Raw genomic sequence first — 25,702 nt, 5'->3', positions numbered from 1 at the left:
GTAAGTCATGGGGATATAATGTATAGCATGGGGACTATAATTAACAACACTGAATTGTATATTTGAAAGCTTCCCCCAGTCCTTGAAGCTCCAGCGATACTGGTGTCATGATCCTTATGGCTCAGGACCTTCACACATGCCATCCACTGCCTTCTCTCTGCTTTGCATGGTGGTCCTTCTTTCCTTCACTTCTCAATAGAATATGTCATCTTCTCAAATAGATTTTCTCAACCACCCAACAATGGAAGTATTGTCCTATTATTTTCCATCAGTATAATGCCCTATAGATAATCTTCACTTTTTAAAAATGTGTTTATTTATTTATTTTCTTCTGTCCTACAGCCTCCCCAAGACTAAGCTCCATGATGGCAGATACTACTTCTGTCTTGTTTACCAATAAATACAGGCAAGCACAGTGTATATCACATACTGATAGACTATGAATGAATGCAAAGTGTCTTAATCTTCTTTACATCCCCTGTGGTACAGATGCCCAGGAAACATCTGCTGAGCTGGGTTCCACATCTAGTCATGAAGGACCACCTACCCTAGATATGGACGTCATGTAGATGTTTGACCTGTTTCTATTACGTCACAAAGGTACATTTTCAAAACAGGAGGGAAATACTTATCCTTCTGTGATAAAAGTATTGCATGCTTTAAAATGGATAACTAGCCTATGAAAACACAGATTTCCCTGGGATTAAAGAGGACTTGTGCATTAAACCTGAACACTTTTTCAGGTTTGTGATTCTGGAGAGTTTGCACTGGGTATGGATCGGGGATAATGCCCCCTGTCCAAACTTTTGCGCACTCGCTGAATCCAGATAACAGTTATTCTAGCAGTTTTATTGCCACAGTGTTTGGCTGTTGGCATAACTGACGCCATTCTGGCCCTTACAGGTTCTCCTGTCCTTCGCTGACCCTACCCAGGACTGTACTGTACAGTGAGTCACTTCTCTGTAGTCAAAGGCTTTGTAGTTAATAGATATTGCTTCATAATTATTAGGACCAGGTGGCCTCTATGCTCTGTTAGTCCCCACACAATGATGAAAACCTTTGCTGACGTATTCATGGAACCCACAAGACTAGTTACCCATTCATGAATTTTGACTTAGGAATGCATGTCCTGTTTCCAATGACCTAACTCCATACCCTAGGTTAACTATAACCCCTCGGTGGTGCAGAGAGCAGCTGTGAATGCTTCTGAATACTTGTCCACCCAAACCTGATCCCACCTTGTAAGTTACTTATAAGAAACGGATCCATTGATTATATGGAGCTGCCTGCCCCATTTTTCAGCCTCAAGATGCCTTCTCAGTTCAGTGGGTATGTTTGTTCCCTCTGTCCTCCAACACACACACACACACACACACACACACATACACGCACACACGATAGTTTCTGAAAAAGATGAAACATTCCAGCCCCACCAGAAATAAAATGGAACGTGCAGTAAATCCACCATCAAATTTCAAAATTCACACCCAGTCACCGCCAAAGGCTAGCAAAAAAACCCCAAAACCTGGCATTTTTTGACTGAAAATTATTTTCTAAAGCTATACACTGTTGGGAACCAAAAAAATTCTGAGCCACAGGTAAACATCATTTACAAAGTCCCTAGACACCTAGCAAGAGGGACGGAACCTCTGTAGTTGGAGAAGAAGGAGAAGACAGGGAGTTAACAGTCAATATCTCTGAGTTAGCCACAGGGGAAGCCAAATGAATAACGCCAAAGCAACCTTGCCACATACTGAAGTCAACAGCTTCCCATTCCACTCAAACCCGCTGCATCTGCACTGAACCACTGTTCCTTCATCCATCTGCAATCTTGTTAAGAACTGCTTTCCCTTAAGAAATTTTTTATAACCTTGGAAAAATGTATGTTATCTAAGGTACACAATTGTAGTACACTGTATATGTTTCAGGAAGCTTGGAACAAGTCAATTTGAAATAGTATTCGCAACATGAAAAATTACATCCTATGTTCTCTGTTTTTTTAATTGGTTGAATGTTTCCTTTCAAATGTGTGTGCTCTGTATCATCAATTATTGATAGCTTTGGTTGGCATATTTAGAAAGAGAAGAGTTTTAATCATAAAGAATTCAGTGGCAGTGTGGTATTGAGCGAATAGCATGCATTTTAAAGTCAATCAGGTAGACAAGTTTTACTACTTATAATAGCTATAGTAAGCTGTTAATTTAGCTTTTTAATTCACCTTTCTGAATGTGGAGTTCCTCACTGGTAAAGACAGATGAAAACATCTATTTCTATCTTATGAGGCTCTTCAGAAATTTATGCAATATTTTATATTAATACACACACACAGACACACACACGCACACAAACACTACTCCCTGATTCAATTAATGTTATTTCATTCACCTCCTTCTTTTTTTATTATACACACACACACATGCACATTCCACTATATAGTTATTACCAATTTAAAGAGAATTAGAATAAAAGATATTTAAAGTCATGCTTAGCTTAACATGATTTTCCTTTAGTCATTAAAAAAATGCAGTATTGTATAATGCTTCATGGCTATTTTGCAGTCATCAACTATCACTGCATTGTAGATAAGAGGAAGAACATTTTTTAATAACAGGATATTTAGAGTAATAAAGGTGAGATAATTAAGAGCTTGCTTTAATAAAGCAACCAGGAACAAAGACCCTGTCTTCACTTTCTTCCTGAAATCCTGCTTAGCATCTCATGAAGAATATTGTATGTAGTGGGAGGGACTCCTCCAACACTTCCATTTATTAATTGCTATATTCACACTTTCCATTATTTCAATTATCCTCCAAACAAAGCTACACCCTCCTCTTAGACATAAATACAAGCTGGGTTTCTACTGAGCCTCCAGCAATACATTGCTAAAAGGAAAGACAGTTTACAGCTCAGTGTCAGTTGCACCCAGCAGATTGCTTCTGCCCTAGACCTTACGTATGCAGAGTGCATAAGGGCGCACTCCTGCCTGCCATCTCCTCTCCCTTCAGTATCATGAAGGCCATGCACAGCTCTACGCCTCCACCATCTCTGCTGTATACTTCCTTCATAATACAAGTGTCCTGAAGATGCTGATGGCTCTCTTGGCTAGAGGTACACTAGATACAAGGAAACTTCTATAATACTTAAGGCTTCTATTTCAGCTCATCATTTTAACATACTAGGAAGAAAGGAAAGAGTTGGAAGGTAAACAAAACAAAACTGAACTGTTCTAAAAGGATACCATCCAATGCAAAGTTCAGTTAAAAAAAGAGAGTATTTAACTGTGGTACTTAAAAAAGTTTTTTTTTTAATGATCTGAAAAAGTATATTCCTGGGTTTGCATCAAATGCAGCAAAGTCCCTCTGTGGAAAGACTCTCTCTGTATCTCCTCTATCTTTCTCTTTGTATCTCCCTCTCTCTCACCCTGTCTCTATCTCTATCACTATCTCTTCTCTTTCTTCCTCTCTCCTTTTTCTTTCTTCTTCTCTCCTCACCCCCACTCCTTCTCTTTATTTTCCTTTACCTTGAGTGGACAATTTAAAAGCGCTGAAAAGACATTTAGAAGCAAGCCATGGATGTGAAAAAGTCTTGTATAAGAGAAATTCTGTTCTCCTCAGGGGACCAAATAGATCAAAGAATCCAAAGCAAATTAGAAAACTATGAAGATAAAAGTAATGCTTTCTATCTGAAAAGCAAAAATTAGTTCATTAAGAGACCTTTGGGGCAGTCTGAAGTCCCAGAGGATCTAGGGAAGGACAGAATTAACTCAGGTGCATCAATTTAAGCTATTAGGTGTAATGTGTTTAAACAGCAAACAAGTCCATGGTGAAGGATTAAAGGTTTCTTCCCAAAGTAAAAAAAGAGCAAACAAAGCTATGCTAAATAATGGCTGATAATGGTTGAGATCTGCTTGGGAAAAACAATTTGTATATCTGTGTTTGCTTTAACAATAATAGAGTCCTATATTTCAACTATAGTTGTATGCAAGCAATTAAGAATCAAATAAAATCCACGGTATTATATTAATAAAGAGTTACGTTTATATAGAAAAGCTACGAGTAACTGATGGATGGCCTCTCTGTTTCCTTCCCCTTGAATATCTACACAGGTTCCACGGAGGAAGCATAGTTGGCAAATACTCTTCGGTTGGTCCTTCTCGCTGGCATGGAAAGCCCAGACTTTAAAAGGACCACAATGTTCTGTTATATAGGTTATGGGAAAAATGCAAACATCAGTACCTTGGTTTATATACCAAAATGGACACTTCTGCATACCTCAAGGAGTACTTCAAAAAATGTGAAAGTATCTCGGAAGTAAACAAAACAAAACAATGAGATGATGGGCAAAGAGCCTTAAACTATTATTCCAGACACTACTGACAAACACCGTAGGAAAGTGGTATTTATTTCCCAATAATGTACAGCTTTACCAAGAGTTTTGATTCTGGTGGCAGAAGGAGAAATGAAATTCATGAAAACAACAGAACTCAGCCAAGTCTAGATTACCAAGTGTGTGATTACTTTGTCTCTTTTCTCTTATTTTCTCAGCCACCTTGTATTTTCATTATTCCTACTGCCTCTAAAACTGAGAAAGACAAAGGAAGGCAATTCTGTATATTGCTTTTATAGGTTTGGATGGCAGGTACTTGAAGTTATTGACTGAGGTTCTCATATTATTTATAAAATGTATCCATTTTCTCTCTGTCCCTCAAAAATAAATGAGTGATTGCAGCACCTAGTGGATTTTAGAATAAAGTCATTATTGTGTTGTTATCTCAAGGGTAGATATATATTTTATTTTTTAAAGAAGTTCATCAACTAAATAGAAAAGGAATTTTTAAAGTAGTGAAATAAAAGGAGTGAGAACTAGCCCAGGAGTGAGTCACTGATAATCAGATGGTCATCTTGTTCTATAAAGCTCATCTCAATATGGCAGAAACAAATATTGGGGAGGGGGGAACGCAGAAACAAAGGCGATTCAAAGTGCAGAAGACTGTCTTATAAGCCAGATATTGTCACTTATAACCATATACGCCCATGTATTCCCTACAAAGATAGCGGCTTCTTTTAACTCACACATGTTATGGAAGAATCAGGTCATTTTTCTAAACATAGAATTATCGCTGTGATACAAGAAGACTTTCTAGAGAATTTATAACTGCAAAGCTAGCATCAGGCCAATAAATTGTGGTACTCAAATCTCTTTTCAATACGCACCCTTGGGAAGTACAAGTAACTTAAAAATAAACATCAGTGTCTTTCAATGCAGTTCAAAAAAAAAAAAAAAAAAAAGTGAAGATACCTGCTCCGAAGAAGAAACATAGAAACATTTATAGGACATCAGGGTGAATGTTATAATTCCAATGACCTTTAGGTCTAAGAATAAAATGAAACTATATTCTTCACACATTCTTCAAATGTTTGGACTAAATTGCATAGAAAGGAAGTGTGTTCAGGATGACCAGCCATGAGCAACAGAGACAGGACTGAATGTCACAAGTAGATCCAAGTATGGAGTTTTTCAAAGAACATATTCAAATAACATGAGGCCACTGGTGCTGGCAACAAATTGAATCTTTACCAAAAGCTGAAAGAACCATTTCACGCATTAAAATATTATAGATCCTTGTAGAAGAAAGACCAAAAAAAAAAAAAAAAAAAAAAGAGCTAGCCAACTATGTCTAAAATACATTAAACACAAATATTCCCTTCACCTGCAAGGATTCCTGTCCTCCACAATCTGTTCCTAACTTACCTTTCCAGCTTGGCTTCCAAACGCCTTCACACTAACCCTGAATTCAGCTGAACTGAACATTCTGTTCCCAAATAAGAGATATATTTTCTCCTAGAAAAGAGCAGTCGTTGTTTGATTAAGAAGTTGTCCTCAGTACCACCCTACAGGACTAATAACTTTCTCTGCCGTCTTATGCAATTTTGTTTGGTATTTATTTTCTCTTCTTTCTTTCAAATTTTACTGTAAGATACTTACAATAAGAATCTTCCTTTATTCACCCTGGTTTCTACAGTATGAAATGGTCAAACACATGACCTTTAGAATAAACTGAAATCATTGTAAGATAAACACTTGTCATTAGAAATAATTAAATAATAGGAAGAGTGTACCCTGAGTATGTCCATGGTGTACAAGACAACCCATAATGCTCTTTAATAAAAAAGCAAGAAGGAAGAATTGGTTGAGGTTTTGCTGTTGTTGCTTTAGCTGGTTGGATGGTTATTTTGCTGTTGTTAGTTGGTTGGTTGTTTTGGTTTATATGCAGGGACACAGTGAAACAGAATGATTAAATGACTTTAATGTCATTAACCAGCTCACGAAGTGAAACAGTCAGAACTTGAACCAGTGTCTCTTGATTCCTGGTAAGCCACAATGTTTTTATTTATTTTATAGAGCGTAATTCACTCTCAATAAGCCACGCGATTATTTCCACCCTCTGCAAATTTCTTAAAAATAATGATAAAGAAATAAGGGGATCTTACCTCCGTTAGTAGAAGAAAGCCCTAAGGGTAGGTAATGCTGTATAAAAGAAAGAGCTCTGCTTTTGGAGGGAAGGCAGCCTTCGAAACCTTATCATGAGTACTGTTAACTGAGACCACTCCCTGGCTTTACATTTCCTAAACTATAAGACGGGGATAAGAATACCTACACCCCATCCGCATCACAGTGTTTTCTGTGAAGTTAATGATAATGTGAGTGAAATCTAGCCCTGCAACTGGCACACAGTCAACTGTTTGTTGACTTTGAAATAAAAAGCTGTATTCAAAGATCTCTGTGTGTGTGTGTGTGTGTGTGTGTGTGTGTGTGTGCGCGCGCGCGCGCGTGCATGCCTTTGGGAAAGAAAATTCATTGCTATCATTTTTTATGTGGACTGTGTAGCAAATAATTTTGGTATGGCAGTAGTTTTTAAATTCACCATATTATACATGGTGCCATTCTAACTACCTCCCCAACTTGGAATCACAAGTTCCAAATGTTTATTTCTACTCTAAAGGCAGCTTAAACAATTCAACTTTTTAACATGTTGCCAATGAAACACACCAAAAGAGAAATGTGTGACAAGTCAAAGTTTGCTTTTGGGATTCTTGCAGAGGAGCACTTCTTTGAGTTTAGTATTAGAAATGTTTAATTCTATAATAAGCAAAAACAGGAATATTGACTTTTGAGTTTACACTACAGTGATTTGCTTCCTGGGGGAAAATCACTGCAATGGTGGTGCGGGGGGTGCACCTTAAGTGAGGGGGCAGGGAGAGTAAAGATACTTCTTATCTAGAAAACACAGAAATATATTACTGAGTGGTTCTTTAACAGTTAGCAAAACCCGTGACCCCTTGGATCTTAATATTTTTTTCTGAATTATTTATCTGCCAGTAGAGTACAAAGGGAATGCATTTAGTAAAAGTAACATGCGTCTTGGGAACTGAGGAACTAGTTGAAGTCACAGATGTGTTAAGTATTAGCTGTTTAACTTTGGGCAGCTCACTTAGCCACTTTGATCCTAATTTTCTTATCCAAATAAGAAATACCCTGACTGCTCTGTTTTGGGTGTGAGAACTAAATGACACAGAACATGTAAAATTCAAAGAGAATTTTATTTCAGCAAAGGAAGCTTTATTATCACCACTATACCACATTAATTATATTATCACTATTATAATTATCCAAGCTTTAATTCCTTAAAAGAAAGTAAATGTTGTTTTTTGATTATTTGCTTTTATCATCACTGGAGATGAAATGTTGCTGCCAGGTTCCTGAGTGAAGATGGACACCACTGTACTGCTATAGAAAGACTATGTTCTCTAGTCAGAATTGTGTGCCTTGAAGCCCAGTTCACTGCACTGGAATGCACCCCATAGAAATAAAGCTCTTACGTTGTTATGATTCTTTTTTAAAATTGTGGGCTTTCCTTAAGAGAAGGGTTCACATGGAGGGGTCCAGAGCAACAAGACAAAACTCTTACTAATATCATATGTGTGTACAGAGCTTTAGGGTTTTAAAGCTATTTCTCCTTTGTTCCTCACATCAATCTTGTGGTTCCATTAACATGGGTACCTAAAGCACAAAAAGAGCCTCATGAAAGACCAACCAGTCTACTGTCATCTACCTCGTTGTAAGAGGCATCATGCACGAGAGGTTGGTTGATCCCCCAGTATGTGCATTGATCCCTTTTTCCTCTCATAGCCCAGAGCCAGTTGCCCCTTTTATTTTTGTCAACAACACTTCCTTTTTGTTCCTCTCCCTCCAACTAGGAAGTACATCACTGACACAGACACAATATACCTTTTCATAAGGAAGGCAAATAAACATGGGCCAGATGGGCTGAGGGCATTACAACATGTTTCCTGCTCCCATGGTGACTCAATGGGGCTGGTATGAGAACTTATCTTATTCAAGAAATCAGCTTCCCTAGCAGAATTATGAGTCAGTTCCTGGGTAGAAAGCTCATTTTCCAACAACATTTGAGGGGGTGGGGTGGGGGCCCGTTGGATGGATTACAGTAAAAGTCATTCAGAAAACAACGCGGCCAGGACCAGTAGGGAGGCACCAGCACTAACCAACCACTAACTTCTGAAACTTCATTGATCTCTAACAAGAGGAACAAGGTCATCTCCCCCTTTTCCTTCAAGGTGGGAACATAAAACCACATTGATGAATTGCCGGCATGAATCCAAACAAGTTCCATTATAAAATTAACCAATCTGGGCAAAAAAGGATGTGAAACACTTTTTCATCCATTTTACATATACGTATTTGTAGATATATGCATATATATGTATAAATATAAAAGTTGAGTTCCTACTCTGTCTATATGTCAATCTTAACTCCAAGTGTTTGGGTAACAAACAAAATGGACAAGTCCCTGTCCTTAGGGAGCTTAAAAACAGAGAAATAGGGAGGGATGGAGGAAAAGGAGGGAAAGAGAAAGAAAGAAAGGAGAGGAGGATGGGGGTTGGGGAGGAAAAAGAAAAGGAAGAAGGTGGAAGGGAAGGAGAAGAAAAGGAGGAGGAGAAAAAAGAAAGAGTTAATATAGTGTCAAGAAATAATGAGTGTTATGAAGAAAACTAAAGCAGGATAGAGGAATAGAGAGTGATTGGCAGGGATATTTTAGTTAAGATGGTTAAGGAAGGCCTCTGTAAGAAGATATCAGTCAAGGCTAGAACTAAATCAAATAAGAACAAACAACAATCAGGCGTTATATTCAGCATATTTAAAAACCAGGACATCAGGACACCGGCCAGTCAAATGGGACACTCACTCAAGCAGGACAGAGGCTGGTCTAAACAGCCAGTAGAGTTGTACACTAGTGCATCCCAGCTGATTATCAGCTCTGCTTATAATATATCTTTTCCTCTGTGAAGCCTCCAAGGGCCAACAAGGTTAGAAGTTATCGCTCCTTCTCTTGGCTTTGAGCTGTACTCTGTCCTAAATATACCCCTCCTTTAGTGCTATTATTGGTTTCCAATAAAATGCCTTAAGTGGTGTAGCAAAACTGAAACACACCCAGAAAAGATCTTCAGGATGGTAGGAGGGCTCAAATCCATGCCATGTGAAGAACAGTTGAAGGCATGTATTGGACAACATGGTCATGGTTTTATGACCACTGTTTTAACATCTCTGACAGCCTGTCACATAGAAGAGGAAATAAAGCAATGATATTCAAAGTATGGTCCATGGTCTTCAGGGAAATTATACATGGCAAGCTTTTTTTTAAATGAAGATACCTTAGTTCCCTGAATTAAAATTAGAGAATCATGGGATTAGGTATTTTCTATTTAAATCCAGTAGTTGAACCAAAGAAATATATGGATATGATGAGACAAATTTCAGTTATATGTACTAAAAAATTTCTAAGAATTTGATCAGTCCAAAGACATAATGGGCTAAAATTCGATGATCACTAGTTAGAGGTACCATAGAATGGTTCTGAGCAGTACCTCTGAAGATGAGACGAGACCTGCAAGGACAGACTTTCAAGTCCCCTGTAACTCTGAGGTCATATGATCCAAGTCCATGATAACTGAGTTTGGTTATTTAAACTCAGTAAAGATTTTGGCTGACTCTTCTTATGCTTATGAAGCAACATCCAAAGAAAGAATGAGCCTAATGACCGGTTCCTTCTTTCCTATATGGAAGCAGTAGACAAAAACCCATCTTTATCTACTTGTTTCTATAAGGTATCAGTGCACTGGTACCACTGAGGCTTTCTCCACCTCTGGCTCAAGTTTGGAAAACAGAGTCATACTACCATCACTGTCATTTCTTTTCCCATAGGACCTGAGGTAAGGGGAAGAAATAGGATTCTAGTTGGCTTGGATGTGAAGGTGATGGAAAATTCCTATAATTAGAAAGTGCACTCCCCCCAGTGCACTTTGTTCCATGAAGACGAAAGATATCAGTGGTTCCTCCCGGCACCAAAATTCTATAATTCTGTCAAATATAAGATTCCATGTTACCAAAGAAGTCAGTGGAAATAAACAACGTTATGTTCTCTTAACTCATTTTCAGAAAGACTTGAGACATTACCCTATGTGTGAGTTGCATTTTAATAGATTGTCAAAAGACATTCACTTACCTGAGGCATCACTTTGCAGGATCCCATAGAAGTAGAGACTCATTACACACCACAGAAGTCCCATCCTGTCAATATAAATACAAAGGTAAGGAGAGTGCTTATTACTCTCAAGTGCTTAAATAATATTCGTACATATGCATGCTGACTATTGACTAGGAACTGTTCTAAGAATTTTACAATATTAACACACTTAATTGTCAGAACCAACCAGTAAGATAGGCTTTTTTCATCCCCATATTGCAGATAAGAAAACTGAGACACGTGTAAATAACATACCCAAGAACCTGTGGCTAGAAAGTGGTAGAGTAATGATCAAATTCCAGTAGCCTGGCTCTAGAACGGCCTCTTAATCACTGAACTCTAACTGCCTACTAAAAAAATATTTTTTTGGATTTTTTTCATCAGAGTTGAATTTCTGGTAGATGAGTTTGTTCTTATTACCCTTCGTCATATTCTCTTGTTTATTCCCAATTGGAAATATTTTATAATCCAGACAGTTTTCCTTCTTAGTGATGAATAGAAAGTCTACAAATACTGGATTCAGACTTGGTTTGCAGTCCACCATACTCTGAATTTATAGTAAGGGGAAATGTATAATCCTCATGCCCTGCTGTGCCTGCTCTTATCTTCTCATTCGAAGAGACGAATGATGAGGCTGAATTCCAATTTCTGTGATCTTTAGCCTTTCTGTTGATAACCAGCTGAAACAGCCAACTAGAAAGAACGATGCCCTTATATTTGGTTGTGTGATCTTTAATGCAGAAGGGCTGGAGATTTAACAACTCTGTGAAATATTTCTTTCCCTACTACTCTAGACATATCTGGCCCCCGATAAAACTGCTGTGGGGTTATAAATACTGAAACCTGAATATAACTGATAAATTCCATACTTAAGACTTCCACTCTCTGTTTTGAACACAACAGCCATACTGGGTGCTTACATTGGTCTTGGTAACTCGTCCAGACCATATTTCTAGTAGGTGACAGAGATGAGATTTATATCCACACCTGGAAAACTACAAGTCTGTTATCCTAAACATTAGCCTATGTCACAAGTTTCACAACCACAGGAACCCAGTAGTCCAAAAAGGTCAAAGGGATATTTAATAAGTAGGGTAATATTAACAGCATTTGAAATGGGACATTTTAAAGAGCACTACACTGAAACAAAAGGTACCTTTTGGACAGTACCGAAAGGTACAGTACAAAACGGTACTGTCCAAGCAATCCAGAGTGTGTGGTCACTTTAAAGGACAATGCAAGTTTCCGACATCTGTCACCTCTCTTGACCACACATCACCAAAAATCTCTACTGTTCTTCTTCTTTAGCATGATTGCACACAAATCACAGGAGAGTATATTATATCTTAAACAACTATTTTATCTCGGAAATTAAATGTCTCTTTCTTAACGCTACCATTCCCTTCCAGTTCTTATACCATTAACTTAGGGAGTCCTCTCCATTAGTCATTCATTAATTCAATAAAACATGTATTGAACACTTTCTGTTCACAAGTCACTATGATATAATCACAGGGGTCACTGGCAAGCAAGATGCAGGGCTGTTACCCCCAGTAGAGGAGATAAACCACATGCAAACCACTGCAGCAACAGCAACTTTGAATAATACACATGCAGAGGCACTCTAGGATACTCAAAGATTTATCGGAAGTTCTAGTGCTAAGCAGACTCTAGCAGGGACTTAAAATGTGTACAAGAAATAACTGCAACACAAAGTAATGTGGTAAAAATAGTCAGAGAGGGGCCAATAAGCGCTATTGAAGATTAGCCAAAGAAAGAGATTACTCCAGCTAAGGCAGTCAAAGAAGACTAAACCCAAGAGGTAGCTTTGAACTGAGCAAGAACTGGTTGGGAAATTTAGAATTGAGGCAGAAGAAAAATGTGGGGAAAAGAAACTCAGTGGAGAATAATGCTCAAAAAGGAAAGCATGGAACATAAATAGGAAATAGTCTATAAATAATTCAGCTTGACTGAAGCACAGGGTATTAGAAAAAGAACTATAGAAGATTTTGTTGGAAAGCAGGGGGTTTTAGGATCAGAATATTGCAAGGTCTTGAACAGTAGGCTAAGAACTTACGATTTCATTTAAACAGAAAATAGGGAATCACTGAAAGTTTCTGATTAGAGGAATGATATGATCATCAAATTATGCCACATGGAGAGCATTCTTCCAGGCACATACTGGATGGATCGCCACTGAATTCTGTCTTATAATCACTGTGGCTCCTGAGTCACCACGATAATTGTTATCCTCATAGTTCTGTGTCATCTAAGAACTTGATCGACATTCCACCTATGTCCTCATCCAAGTCATTAATAAAAGTAATTAATCATTCTGTATAATCCCTGTCAACAGAGAGCAACCGGACATTTAACTGCCGATTCAGGGCAGGGTAATCTCAGTTCCAGTACTCAGCTATGCTAAGGCACTCCAGCCTTCCAAATTGCTTTTGGCTATTAAAAAAAAAAGACTCACACCTCTAGATTTTCCCCATTTGCCTGTTTATAAGCTTCTGAGTTCCTACGGCAACACTTAGAAGACGTTCTAATTAATGTGATTGAGAGTCTTAATAGATAATTCCATGAGTAACTGGATTATACTTGAGGAAGCAAGGAGTCAGGTCACCAAGATAAAGCTGATCTAACTTGTGTGCAAACACAAATCCAGGGTCAGTCCTGCCCGGTGATGAATTAGAATAAAGCAGACTGAAAAGAAAATGTGATTGTGCAGGCTGGTTTTGACAGACTGAAGGTATCAATGTTAGTGTCTGGTCTGAAACCTCTCTGGGAAGACTGATTCATTTAACCTTTTTTTTTTCTTTTTTGCCTGCACGGCAAAGCACACAGAACTTCCCCGACCAGGGATAGAACCCATCGTATTCCCTGCAGTGGAAGCACGGAATCTTAACCACTGGACCACCAGGGAAGTCCGGTAATACACTTTTGATTCTTATTTCTTGTGGGGAGGGGGCGCTGGGTATTTTCAGACATGAAGAAACTGTCAGAAAAGCAAGGGAATCTGTCTAATAATGCATGGTTTCTCATGTTCTGAAGTACTACCTAGTTTTAGATTATTGTGATGGGGTTTAACAGCCCCTGCCCTTGCTTCAGATGATTGGAACCTACATATAATAAATTCCCAAGTCAGCCTTCCCTGCATTATCCATTTTATTTACGATATGATCATTTTTGCACTTCCCCTTAGATATTAGTACTTCTCTCATATTTAATGCCATTGTTTCCTAGTATAATGTCTGTACCATCTAGCAAGAAGTTTCAAATACATAATTAGTTCTATGCAATCAACATAATGTTGGGACTTCCCAGGCGGTCCAGTGGTTAAGACTTTGCCTTCCAACGCAGGGGGTGCGGGTTCGATCCCTGGTCAGGGAGCTAAGATCCCACATGCCTTGCAGCCAAAAAACATAAAAGAGAAGCAATCATTTAATAAATTCAATAAAGACTTTAAAAATGGTCCACATGAAAAAAACCTTTAAAAAAAAACCCATGATGTTAATAATGATTGTTATCATATACTTTAACATCTATCCTAGCAAATCAATATTTCTAGTGTCTGCATTCTCTAGGGTTATTAAGCTTCAAGATTTCCTTACCCCTGGGTCAGCCCTGACCACTAGATTTTCTCACTGAGCCAGGAGATAACAGGCTGAAACTAGGTTTGCTACCCCAAGGCTAGTATTACCTCTGAATCACCATTTGCTCAGCCTTCCTTCTGTACAACCGCATTCACAAGGTCACAAGACTGGATTCATCCATCAGTTTCCTAATTCCACATGCAGCTCCACAATCAGATCATAGGCACTCTTTGAATCCCAGCAACCTGGTTGGAGCTTGGCCCTTCAACCTGGTGCTTATCAGTATGCTGTTCCAAGAGCCTGCATTTTTTTCCCTATAAGGTCCTACTCCAAGCTGGATTAAACTCCTACAACCATGAAGCTTTATCTGCTTCATTCCTGGTTGACAGATACCCTTTGCTTTTACCTGCTCACTGAATACCTGGACATAAACATCAAGGCACAAACCCTAAATGGTCATCCCCAAATTGGCCCTGCAGCCAAATTACTTCCTTGCGTCCTAATTCCATCTAGGTCTTTCCTTTACCTTTCTCTAACTTTCTGATAAAGTTTGAGTGGGTCTCGCTTCTATGTCGACCTAAGATATGACAAACAAGCTTTTGAAGGACACAGGAGAAGTTATTAATTACTCCATTTTACAGAAAAAGAGAATAAATCAGAGTTATTTTCTTCATCAATCTTTTAACTAATTTATAGCTTTTGAACCAAAAAAGAATTCTTGTGCAGAATATTTCCGAATCTAATATTTATTAATAAACCAAAGTTTCAGCAAAGTGACACAGAATGCTCTGAATCTGGGTAAGATGAAGTAAGCGTACGGCACGTTGTCTTTCTTAATGAATGTAACTATAAACCTGGACAGAGTGCATGGAGCAACTTTTTGAGGATTCTAAAAAGGAAAAATTAGCACATTCTTTTCAAGTATACATAAGCATTCACCACAATATTATGCACCATAAATAAAACCTTAACAAATGTTAAAGAATTCAAAGTACATTCTCTGAACATAGAATTAAACTATAAATATACATAAATAACAGGAAAATTCTCCAAACACTTAGAAATTAAGGGATATACTTCTAAATAATCCATGAGACAAAGACATAATCTCAAGGGAGATTAGATAACATTTTGTATTGAACAAAATTGAAAATCCAACATACCAAAATGCATGGGATGCAATTAAAGCAGTGCTTAGAGAAAAATTTGCTGTATTAAAAGCTCACAATATAAAAAGAAAGATCTCAAGAAAATCATCTAATCTTTCACCTTAAGAACCTACAAAAGGAACAGAAAATTAAATCAAGCAAGCAAGATGAGGGAAATAATGAAGAGTAGAGATCAAAGATTTTAAAATCAGAAATAACATAAGCATAGAAAAAAATAATAAAACCAAAAGTTGGTTCTTTGAAAAGAACAATAAAATTGCTAAACCTTTAACCAGGAGAACGAACAAGGAAAGAATAACACATATCACTAATATCAGTAATAAAAGAGGGTACCTCACTACACAGGCATTATAACTGTCATAAGGCAATACTAAAAATTCTAGGCACATAAATTCCACAATTTAGATGAAATGGACCAACATCTTAAAAACCACAAATTACCAAAATTCACCCAAAATTAAATGGACAATCTAAATGGCCCTATATTATTAGAAGAAATTGTATTTGCAGGTAGAAACCTTCTAAAAAGTAAATATCTAAGCTCCAGATGGTTTCACTGGTGAATTCTACCAAACATTTTAAGGATTAATAATGTCACTTCTACATAATTTCTTCCAGAAAATAAAAGAGGACATAACGGTTCTCAATTTACGTAATGAGATCAATATTGCTCTGATTACAAAACCTACCACAGACAGCACAAGAAAACAAATTGACAGATATCCCACAACCAAGCAGAGTTTCTCCCAGGAATTCAAGGTTGGTTTCAGTATTTTTAAAGTCTGAAGAAGAAAAACCCCATGATCGTATCAATTGATGCAGAAACAATATCTGACAAAATTCAATATCCATTCACGATAAAAACTCTCAGAAAACTAAGAATAGAAGGGAACTTCCTCAAATAGATAAAAAACATCTACAAAAAACCTACAGCTGGTCTTCCCTGGTGGCGCAGTGGTTGAGAGTCCGCCTGCCGATGCAGGGGACATGGGTTCGTGCCCCGGTCTGGAAGGATCCCACATGCCGCGAAGCAGCTGGGCCCATGAGCCATGGCCGCTGAGCCTGCGCGCGTCCGGAGCCTGCGGCAACGGGACAGGCCACGACAGTGAGAGGCCCGCGTACCGCAAAAAAAAAAAAAAAAACCTACAGCTAACATTACATCTAATATTGAAAGACTGAATGTTGTTCCACTAACATGAGGAGCAAGGCAAGGAAGTCCATTCTCAGGACTATTCAACATGATTCTAGAAGTCTTACCCAGTGCAATAAGGCTATTCACAGATGACATGATTTTCAACATAGAAAATCCTAAGAAATCTATTAAAAAATGGAACTAAATAAGTATGTTTAGCAAAATCACATCATGTGTAGTCACCACACAAAAATTAAACATATTACTATAGACTAGCAATGAGCAATTGGAAAGAATCTTCTTTTAAAAATACTGGTTACAGGGCTTCCCTGGTGGTCCAGTGGTTGAGAGTCCGCCTGCCGATGCAGGGGACACGGGTTCGTGCCCCGGTCCGGCAGGATCCCACATGCCGCGGAGCGGCTAGGCCCGTGAGCCATGGCTGCTGAGCCTGCGCGTCCGGAGCCTGTGCTCCGCAATGGGAGAGGCTGCAGCAGTGAGAGGCCCGCGTACAGCAAAAAAAAAAAAAAAAAAAAAAAAATACTGGTTACAATAACTCAAAGAAAATATAAAATGCTTAGCTAAAAAGCCTAACCAAACATGTGCAAAATCGGTTGAAATTTACAAAACGTTGATAAAGAAATGAAAGAACCTAAATAAATGGAAATACGTGGTTGGCAGGATGGCTCCCAATGCTAACCATGTCCTAATCCCTGGAACCTGTTATGTTACCTTACTTGGCAAAATAACTTTAATTAAGGTTATGGACCTTAAAATAAGGAGATTATACTGGATTATTCACATGGGCAGAGAATTTTCTCTGGCTAAAGTCAGAGAGATGCAGCAGAAGAAATGGGAAGCTATAGGCTTTTGATGTTAAAAGATAAATGTAGCAACATATTTTGATGTTAAAAGATAAATGTACAACATATCATGGAATGCCGGTGGCCTTAGAGAACTGAGAGAATTCTCCAGCGAACAACCAGTAAGGAAACAGGAACCTCAGGCCTATAGCCACAGGGCATAAATTCTGTCAACAGCTTTGGAAGTGTGTTCTTCCCCAGAGCCTCCAGAAAGGAACACAACCTTGCTGACAATTTGATCACTTTGACTTTAGCCTTGTAAGGCCCTAAGCAGAGAACCAGCTAAACTACACTGTACCTGGACATGTGATTCACAGAAACTCTGATGTAATAAATGGATGTTGCTTTAAGCTACTAAGTGTCTGGTATTTATTACATTGGTAATAGAAAATAATACAAGAGACATACCAGCCTCATGGATTGTAAGACTCCACATAGAAAACATGTCAACTCTCCCCCAAATTACTTGACAGACTTAATGAAATTCCAGTCAAAAATCCTAGCAAGATCTGTTTATAGATACAGACAAGTTGATTCTAAAATTTGTATGGAAAGAGAAATGCCTTAAATATTGAAAACCATTTTGACAAAGAGAAAGAATAAAGTTGTAGGAATCATACTACAAACAACCCAATTTTAAAATGTCACAAGTCTTAAAGAGACACTTTACCAAAAAAGGATATTTAGAAGGCAAATTAATACAAGAAAGGATGTTCAACATTATTAACCATAGGGCAGTGAAAATTAAAGCCACAAAGTGAGATACCACTAAATGCCTTTCAGCATAACTAAAGTAAGAAATATTGACAATACCAAGTGCTGAAGGGAATACAGAACAACTGGAACTCTCCTACTGCTGAGACTACAAAATGGTACAGCCTCTCTGGAAAACAATTTGTCAGTTTCTTATTAAGTTAAGCACACACATACCATAGGATCTAGCAATCCCATTCCTAGCTATTTACTCAAGAGAAAGGGAAACTTATGTTCACACAAAAACCTGTACGTGAATGTTTATAGTAGCTCCATTATTAATTGTCAAAAACTAGAAACAACTCAAATGGCCTTCAAGAGGGAAACGGATAAACAAACCTTGGTACATCCAAAAAATAGATGCTTGCCAGCAGTACATAGCGATAAGCTGCTGACACCAACTGGGATGAACCTCAAAGATACTATGCTGAGTGAAAAAAAAGTCAGTTTCAGTAGGTTACCACCATCCAGGTCCATTTAAATGACATTTCCAAAAAGACAAAGCTAAAGTGACAAAGAACAGATCAGGGACTAGAGGTAGTACAAGGGTGACTGCAAAGGGACAGCACAAGGGCATCGTTTGGGAGACAGAACAGTTCTCTGTCCTGATTGGGGCAGTGATTAAATAAATGAGTCTATCCATAAGTTAAAATTCATAGAATTGTACTTCCAGAAAAGTCAATTTTATTTCATGTTAATTAAAAAAATATGTTTAAGTGTCATGATTTTTCTTTTTAAAAACTCCACAAATGATTTGTGAACCCCTTTAGACAGTTTAAATAAATGAAAGCTGTTTTAACCCAAATTTGGCTTCTATTTTCAAAGGTCACTTTGAAAATAACACAGTCCTATTGTTAAGTACGAAATGTTCCAAAAAAGTCTAGCAGTAGAGGAACATGGAGAGATCAATGAAACTGTTCTAACTTTCAGCACATCAAGCCAGTGTTGCTAACCTCGATACAACAGAGGACTCAAAGTTTAGAAAACATGAGCACACTCCTCTTAGATACTGCCTTCCCCTTTCTTATTAAATAGCTTCAAAGTGTTTGGAACTCTGAGAGGACATATGTAACATAATATACCACCTGCCACCTTTAGAATCTTGGAATAGAATGTGAGCAGGTTGATTTCCTTTTGTCCTTTAATATTTTGAATAGCAACATGCTCAGTGGGGTGAGGGAAGAAATGTCATCATTAAGTCTCACCCTTCACAAGAGGGAACTAGAACTAGGTTTTCAGTGGAAAGTGCAATGAACTTGGAGTTCTAAGTTTCACTGTATGATCTTGGACAGCCTGGCAGAAGAGGAGAGAACTATTCACAGCAACCACTTACAGTTATAACCTGGTTACTGTCTTGATGACTAATTTAAAACTGATGTGCTAAGCATTTGTGGACACTTCTTAGTTAGGGCAGGAAGAGTGTTCCAATGTACCTTCTCCCTAGTAGGTGGACAATTTGATGACTAAGTGCTCTGTACTTATGGATACTGAGGCTGGAGTTTGCATGGGGTGAAAGAAACTAATACCTACCTTATCAGTTTGTTAGGAGGAGTGTACTTGATAATTCCTGTAGAGTACTTAGCACTGTCCAGGAACATAAATAGCTCTCAGCAAATTCTGGTTATAATTAACTCTTATTAAATGAGGTCATATATGAGAAACACTTCAGAAACTGTGGAGCTGTAGGCAGATGTGAGCTACCATTAATATCATGTACAAAGAATAGACTAAGTTACTTGGTTCAAGTTGACCATTGACCATTGGGCAAAATGTGCCATGTCCTACACTTTGCAGGTACTAGGTCCAAGTTCAGTACTCTGTTCCCAAAATATTTCAGAAAAGACAGTGTGGTTTTAAGTCGGGCCTCTGTACCTTACAGAAAAGCCAAGATGGTTATGATACACTCTACAAAAAACTTGAACTTGGAAAAATCATGGTCCAGATGGTCTCACTTCTCTAGTCCTCAAATCCCTCATTTACAAAATGAAGTGAAAACCTCTGCCCTGATATCGCATAGGGCAGCTGTAGAGGATCAAATGACGTGACACATGGAAGAATTTAATTATAAAGTGTTACACTGACATAAAGTGTCATGACACTGGTTTTTATTACGAAATGAGATGGGCTGTTTTGTTTTGTTTAGATTTTAAAGAATTTGAAGAAGTGGAGATCTTAAAGTCAAAAAGAAAATAATGTTACAAATTGCTTAATTCAGCTCACAACATGGATTACCTTTGGTGACATTGCCAGGGAGAAGCAAGAATGAGGCTTCTAAGGTCTGGTAATGTTCTCTTCCTTAGTCAGGTGATGGTTACATGATGATGCACTTGTAAAAATTCAGCAATTTGTACATGCAATATTTATGTACTTTAGTGTTACTATTCTATGCTTCTGTAAAAAATATGGAAAAATTTTTGCTTGATTGAAGTTAAAAGGTGGTTTAAAACAACAAGGAGAGGTTAGAGAAAGGTATAGGATAACAGTATAGTTTTTCAAATCAAGAAAGCAGCTTAAAATCCAACACAGAGTGAGAGAGATATCTCAGAGCTCTTCAAAGCTGTGGGGGGAATTTTTAGGATGAACCTCACATTCCTTCTAATTCATTCAGCAAATATTTATTAAGCTGTGGACGCAGTCTGAAGGAGGAAGAAAGGTGGAAACTTCCCCCGTTCTCATGGAGAGCTTGCAGTCCTGAGGCGTATAAACGTCTAGAGTCTAAAGAACGGGGCTGCAGCAGAAGCATTTCACAGCATGTGAGTATAGAGGAGGGAGTGGCTCGCTGGGGAAATGTGATGTTATTTGAAGTTAAAGTAGAGAATTAGGAGAAATGCAAACCACCACGGACACAAAACAGTCCTATCACCTGAAAGACTAAGATCTAGTCACCTCCAGGTTAGGAAATTCATTACTTTTCTCAGCATAGGAAAGCTTCCTAACCATCTGAGGTTTTCTCCCCTTAAATTTAATACAACGACATTGCCACCAATAACCTCTTGAATTCAAATGGATAGTCTGAAGATCACGATCCTGTCTGGGAGGCTGTCTAGAGAGAGACACCATCTACACAGTTAGAGAGGCCACAGGAACAAAACTGCAGCCAAGTTTTCATAGATTTCTCCATAAAGACTGTATGCTCTAGCTTTTGAGTATACAGAATCGAGTTTTGTTCAAATCAAGAAGTATTTATTGAACTCCTATTTCATACACTTTAATAGAAACTGTGCGGTATACAGAAATAAACACACAGCTCTTATAATCATGGATCTCATGGTTTGGGAGCAAAGTCAGACATAAACACAAAATAAACAGACAGAAAGAAAGTAGAGAGAAAAGAACAAGTAAATGGTCGAGGACAATACAATCACACCAAAATGCATGAAGAAAACTATCACATCCCATGGTGAGCATTCTGCCAAAGGACCATGTGACCAAATGATTCTGAAAAGTAATATGTCACATAGCTCTTTCTTGGAGATTCACAAGGTACATTAGTATTTTAAAGGCTCAGGTCATCTACCGAGCAAATATTGTGGTTGACTTGTTTTAACCCAGGATTAAACCAAGTTATCTGGCCGTGAACCCCTTTTTGATGCATTAAGGCTCTTAGGGTCCCATTGGAAATACTAAAGTAAATAGTGAAAGCCCTAATTAGGGAAGAAAGAGCCCCAGCCCTAATTCCCAGATCAATCTTCAGTCCATAAGATGCTGATGCTTTTCAAAATAATCCAACTCCACTTGAGACTAAACCAGGGAAAGAAATGAGTCCTAGCTTTCCCACAGCTTCACCTCCCCTCTGCAGCCTTTCCTGGTTCTCTGTTGTCTGGCCACTGGCTGGAAATATACTATGCTTTCTCTGAAAACTCAGTTCAGTTATCTGTATCTCCCTTAGAGCCCTGAGAAATTTTTGTTCTAATCTGTTTTATTTAGGTTTTTCTCTTGTTACCTCCCTTTTTGGGCTAGGACTCCAAGTTTGTGCCCACGTTATATAGTCCAATGCCGTTACATAATAAACATATATAATTATAGGGCAACTACTGGGTGGTAGAAAGAACATCTCCCCAGGATACAGTCAACCTCCGTTCTAATTTGGTGTTGGTCACTTTGTAACTTTGCTCCCTTGGATAATTTACTGAATTCCCGTGGAGCCTGGTATCCTCATCAATAAAATAGACTAACAAATACTTACTTCATAGGCTGTTATAAGGATCCAATTAGATGATATTTATGAAAAAAAATTATAAATGGTGAAGTATGATGCAAATATGAAGCACTGATGTTTTTATTTTGCACACATACTCACATGAACCCTAGATTCTTTAGCAAAGCTGAAGGCCATGCAGAGGATGGCAGTCTCCTCCAGGAGTGGGTCTAAACAGATGTCACTGTGAGGTCTATGCCTCCCATCAAAATCCACTGCCTAAAAAGTGGACCTGTTTTCAGAAATTAGACTTGAATGGGTCTAAGTCATCCTCGGTCGGTCTCACAACACCAAGTCAGTTTTCCTTTCACAAGAGCATTTCCCTGTGCCATCCCCCTGCTTCCATCAGAGAGAAAGAGATTGGTTTGCTAGAGATCATCTATCAGAATGGAACTTCACCTGCTCCCCTATTTAGGGACCTGGAAGTTTCAGTAGCTTCAGCTATTCAAACAGACCCTGCAGGGGCTTCCCTGGTGGCGCAGTGATTGAGAGTCCGCCTGCCGATGCAGGGGACACGGGTTCGTGCCCCGGTCCGGGAGGATCCCACATGCCGCGGAGCGGCTGGGCCCGTGAGCCATGGCCGCTGAGCCTGCGCGTCCGGGAGCCTGTGCTCCGCAACGGGAGAGGCCACAACAGTGAGAGGCCCGCGTACCGCAAAAAAACAAAAACAAAAACAAAAACAAAAACCAGACCCTGCAGCATTCAGGGGCTCCTCATTCTCACTTACACAGAGAAACAGGAGGGATGAGTCCCAGGTCCTAGTCCTGCTTCTTGCATGAATTAGTTGTGTGACTTTGCCTATGCACTTTACTGTCCTGGTGCCACAGTTCCCACAACTGGCTTTGTTAAGAAGAGTTCAAATCACAAGTTAAAGCAGAACTTTCACAAAAGACTTCCCATGTACCAGACCGACACTGTGTCGATCGTGAGAAAGCACAGGGGCTTCAGGACAGCCTCTACCTTGAGGCATTCAGTCTACTGGAGAACACAGCCCGTCGGACTTCCTTCCCATCCCCAACCTTGTCCCTGAAACACAAAGATAACAACCCAAGTCTTCCTGGGAACCCACGTAAGCCAAAACTAGAGAGCGTTAAGGAAAATATTATCTCTCTGTCTCTAAAGTGTTAAAGAAAATCCCCTTATGAACTAACACTGAGGAGGTCTGTGTGAGTCTGTGTCCCTGTTGAGAAAATTCTATGGCCTCTTTCACTGATTTTTGGGCACCGGGATCATCCTGACAGATGGCAATGTGTACCCACCAGTCCCATAGTCTGGGATGTGACCTCAGTCAACCAGATCACTCTGGGTGGAGGGAAGAGGCGGGGGTTCTGGCAGCAATTCTTTATATATGCATCTGACATTCGGTGACTTTGTGGCAAGTAAAGTAAGACCACGAAATCCCCCTTTAATCAGAATGAGCTGGAATTTTATAGTGCTGTTACCTACTGACCCATAAGCCACTAAAGACTCAAGTGACCCTAATTTCAACAAGTATGCCTTATCTTCACTATACAGCACCTTAGGAAAAAAAAACCAAAAAGCCTGTGCCCTCACAGAGAGGTGCTCAAGCAGTGCTTAATATGAGGCTTTAAAATGCTTTGACAAGAAAATGGAGCAGGACGGCAGGGCATACACTAAAAACAGTATGGACAGAGTACAAGGGGGGGCATTTTGTGGCCGCACCTTACACTTTTTAGGGGCATTCTTTTCCAATACAAAGCTAATAAATAGTAACTGAGTACCCACTATGGGGACCCTCTGTGCTAAATGCTAAAGGATGAAACAGATTTTAACATGCTGCAGGCATCTAGGACCTCACAACCAAGCAGGGACCTCCAGCACGCACTTCGCTAATGTAACCTTGTAGTTAAAAGCCTATTATTTTAGTTAAATGTTCCAATCTTTGGCTCTGCCACTTAGTACCTGTGGAATATTGGTCAAGTTATTTAATCTGTCTGTGACTTAGTTTTCTCAACGGTAAAATGGGGAGAATAACAGTATCAATTATTTCTTTAACTATACAGAAGTTTAGCTGTGTATACTCATACTATTATGAATCATGTAAGTCCAAGGAACACGCTCTACGGAAGGAATTACTTGTGCTTTAATGGGGGTGGGGGGATGGGTTGAGTGGAGGCAGGGGGGTCGGCGGCTGGACTGGATGGTCTTACAGCTGGATTCTGAAGACAGGTAACACTCTGAAATGCAGCCCTGCATACAGAGAAAGGCATTTAGGGCAAAATTAAAATAAAACAAGCCTTACATTTTACCACTGAGCATAGAACAGGAAGGAAAACTTGTTGAAAGATTCTAATTAGATGAATATTATCCTGCAGTTATGAAGTCCCTGAAACCACATACTAGGAACAGTGATTCAGAATAAGAATTTTATTCTGCACATCATTTCAACGGCATACACTCCTTGGATCCACTAATCATATCAACACGTGGTTACCACATTCTGCCCTAGGTAGCAATACTAATGATTATAGGAGTTAGTTGGACATTACCCAAGCACTGGGGCCACAAAAAGCATGTCCGATTACACCGACACTGCCAGTTCAAGAATGGAAGTCTTTCTCATCAGCACAGAAAATATTTTTAAAACAGTTTTCCATTCACAAAGTTTTGTTCACACATATATATATTCATTTAAACCTCTGAAGACTACCTAGAGTTTGGTATTTAATATCAATCCCATTTTACAGAAGGAGTAGTGATTTCTCCAAAGTTCCACAGATAATAAATGGTGAAGCCAGTCTTTAAACTGAGATACCATGATACCAAATCTCATGGTCTTTCCACTACATGCTCCCTCTCTGCTCTTGTCATTACTTTAAAAGTTTGTGTTAGAGACATGGGGCCACAGAAACATGATTTTTTATTGGAGTCTGAATGTCTACCTTCTGCTTAGCAAACTATCACAGCATTCATCGTGTCCTAAAGAAAATCCCATGTTGCTCATGCCATCGATCTGTAGCTGTCTCCGACAAAAGGACCTGAATACCTGCTGTGGCCCTGGGAATTTTAAATACGAAGTCAATGAGAGATGCTGGTAAGTGGTTCTGTAATTGTCTAGGAGCGGATAAAACCTTGGTGGAATAATAATCATATCAATATGCTGGCTACATGACTGATCCTGCAGTGAATTACAACAGGGTACTTCAACTCCAAAGCCTAGGATGGTACATCTGCATAATTAATCTTGCCCTGCAATAACCCTGCAGGGTCAGCAACATTGGCATTCTGCAGCCGGAATTAATGCCTTATTATTTTAGTCCCCTTTGGTGTTTCCTTGGATTTAGGAAAATAATATTAGATGCAGCAGCTCTGTTGACACAGACAGGGTTTTAAAGGACCACCAAGTTATAAAAAGAAAACCCCTCACATA

General features: G+C 38.9%; 1 protein-coding gene across 3 annotated transcripts in view; it reads right to left on the bottom strand.

Annotated features, from left to right (window-relative positions):
- IL1RAP (interleukin 1 receptor accessory protein) overlaps positions 1–25,702 on the bottom strand; it is a gene marked incomplete at its 3' end in the record, with an annotated part of 124,319 nt that overhangs the window by 69,409 nt on the left and 29,208 nt on the right. For all 3 annotated transcript variants that reach the window (XM_079922782.1, XM_079922783.1, XM_079922784.1), the window contains exon 2: positions 10,583–10,647. In XM_079922782.1, the coding sequence (XP_079778908.1) occupies positions 10,583–10,646 (64 nt within the window). In that variant the 5' untranslated portion in view covers position 10,647. The remainder of the gene's footprint in view (positions 1–10,582; positions 10,648–25,702) is intronic.

This window comes from Stenella coeruleoalba, assembly GCF_951394435.1.
Source record: "Stenella coeruleoalba genome assembly, chromosome: 5".
NCBI lineage: Eukaryota > Metazoa > Chordata > Mammalia > Artiodactyla > Delphinidae > Stenella > Stenella coeruleoalba.
This window is presented reverse-complemented; position numbering and strand designations above follow the sequence as displayed.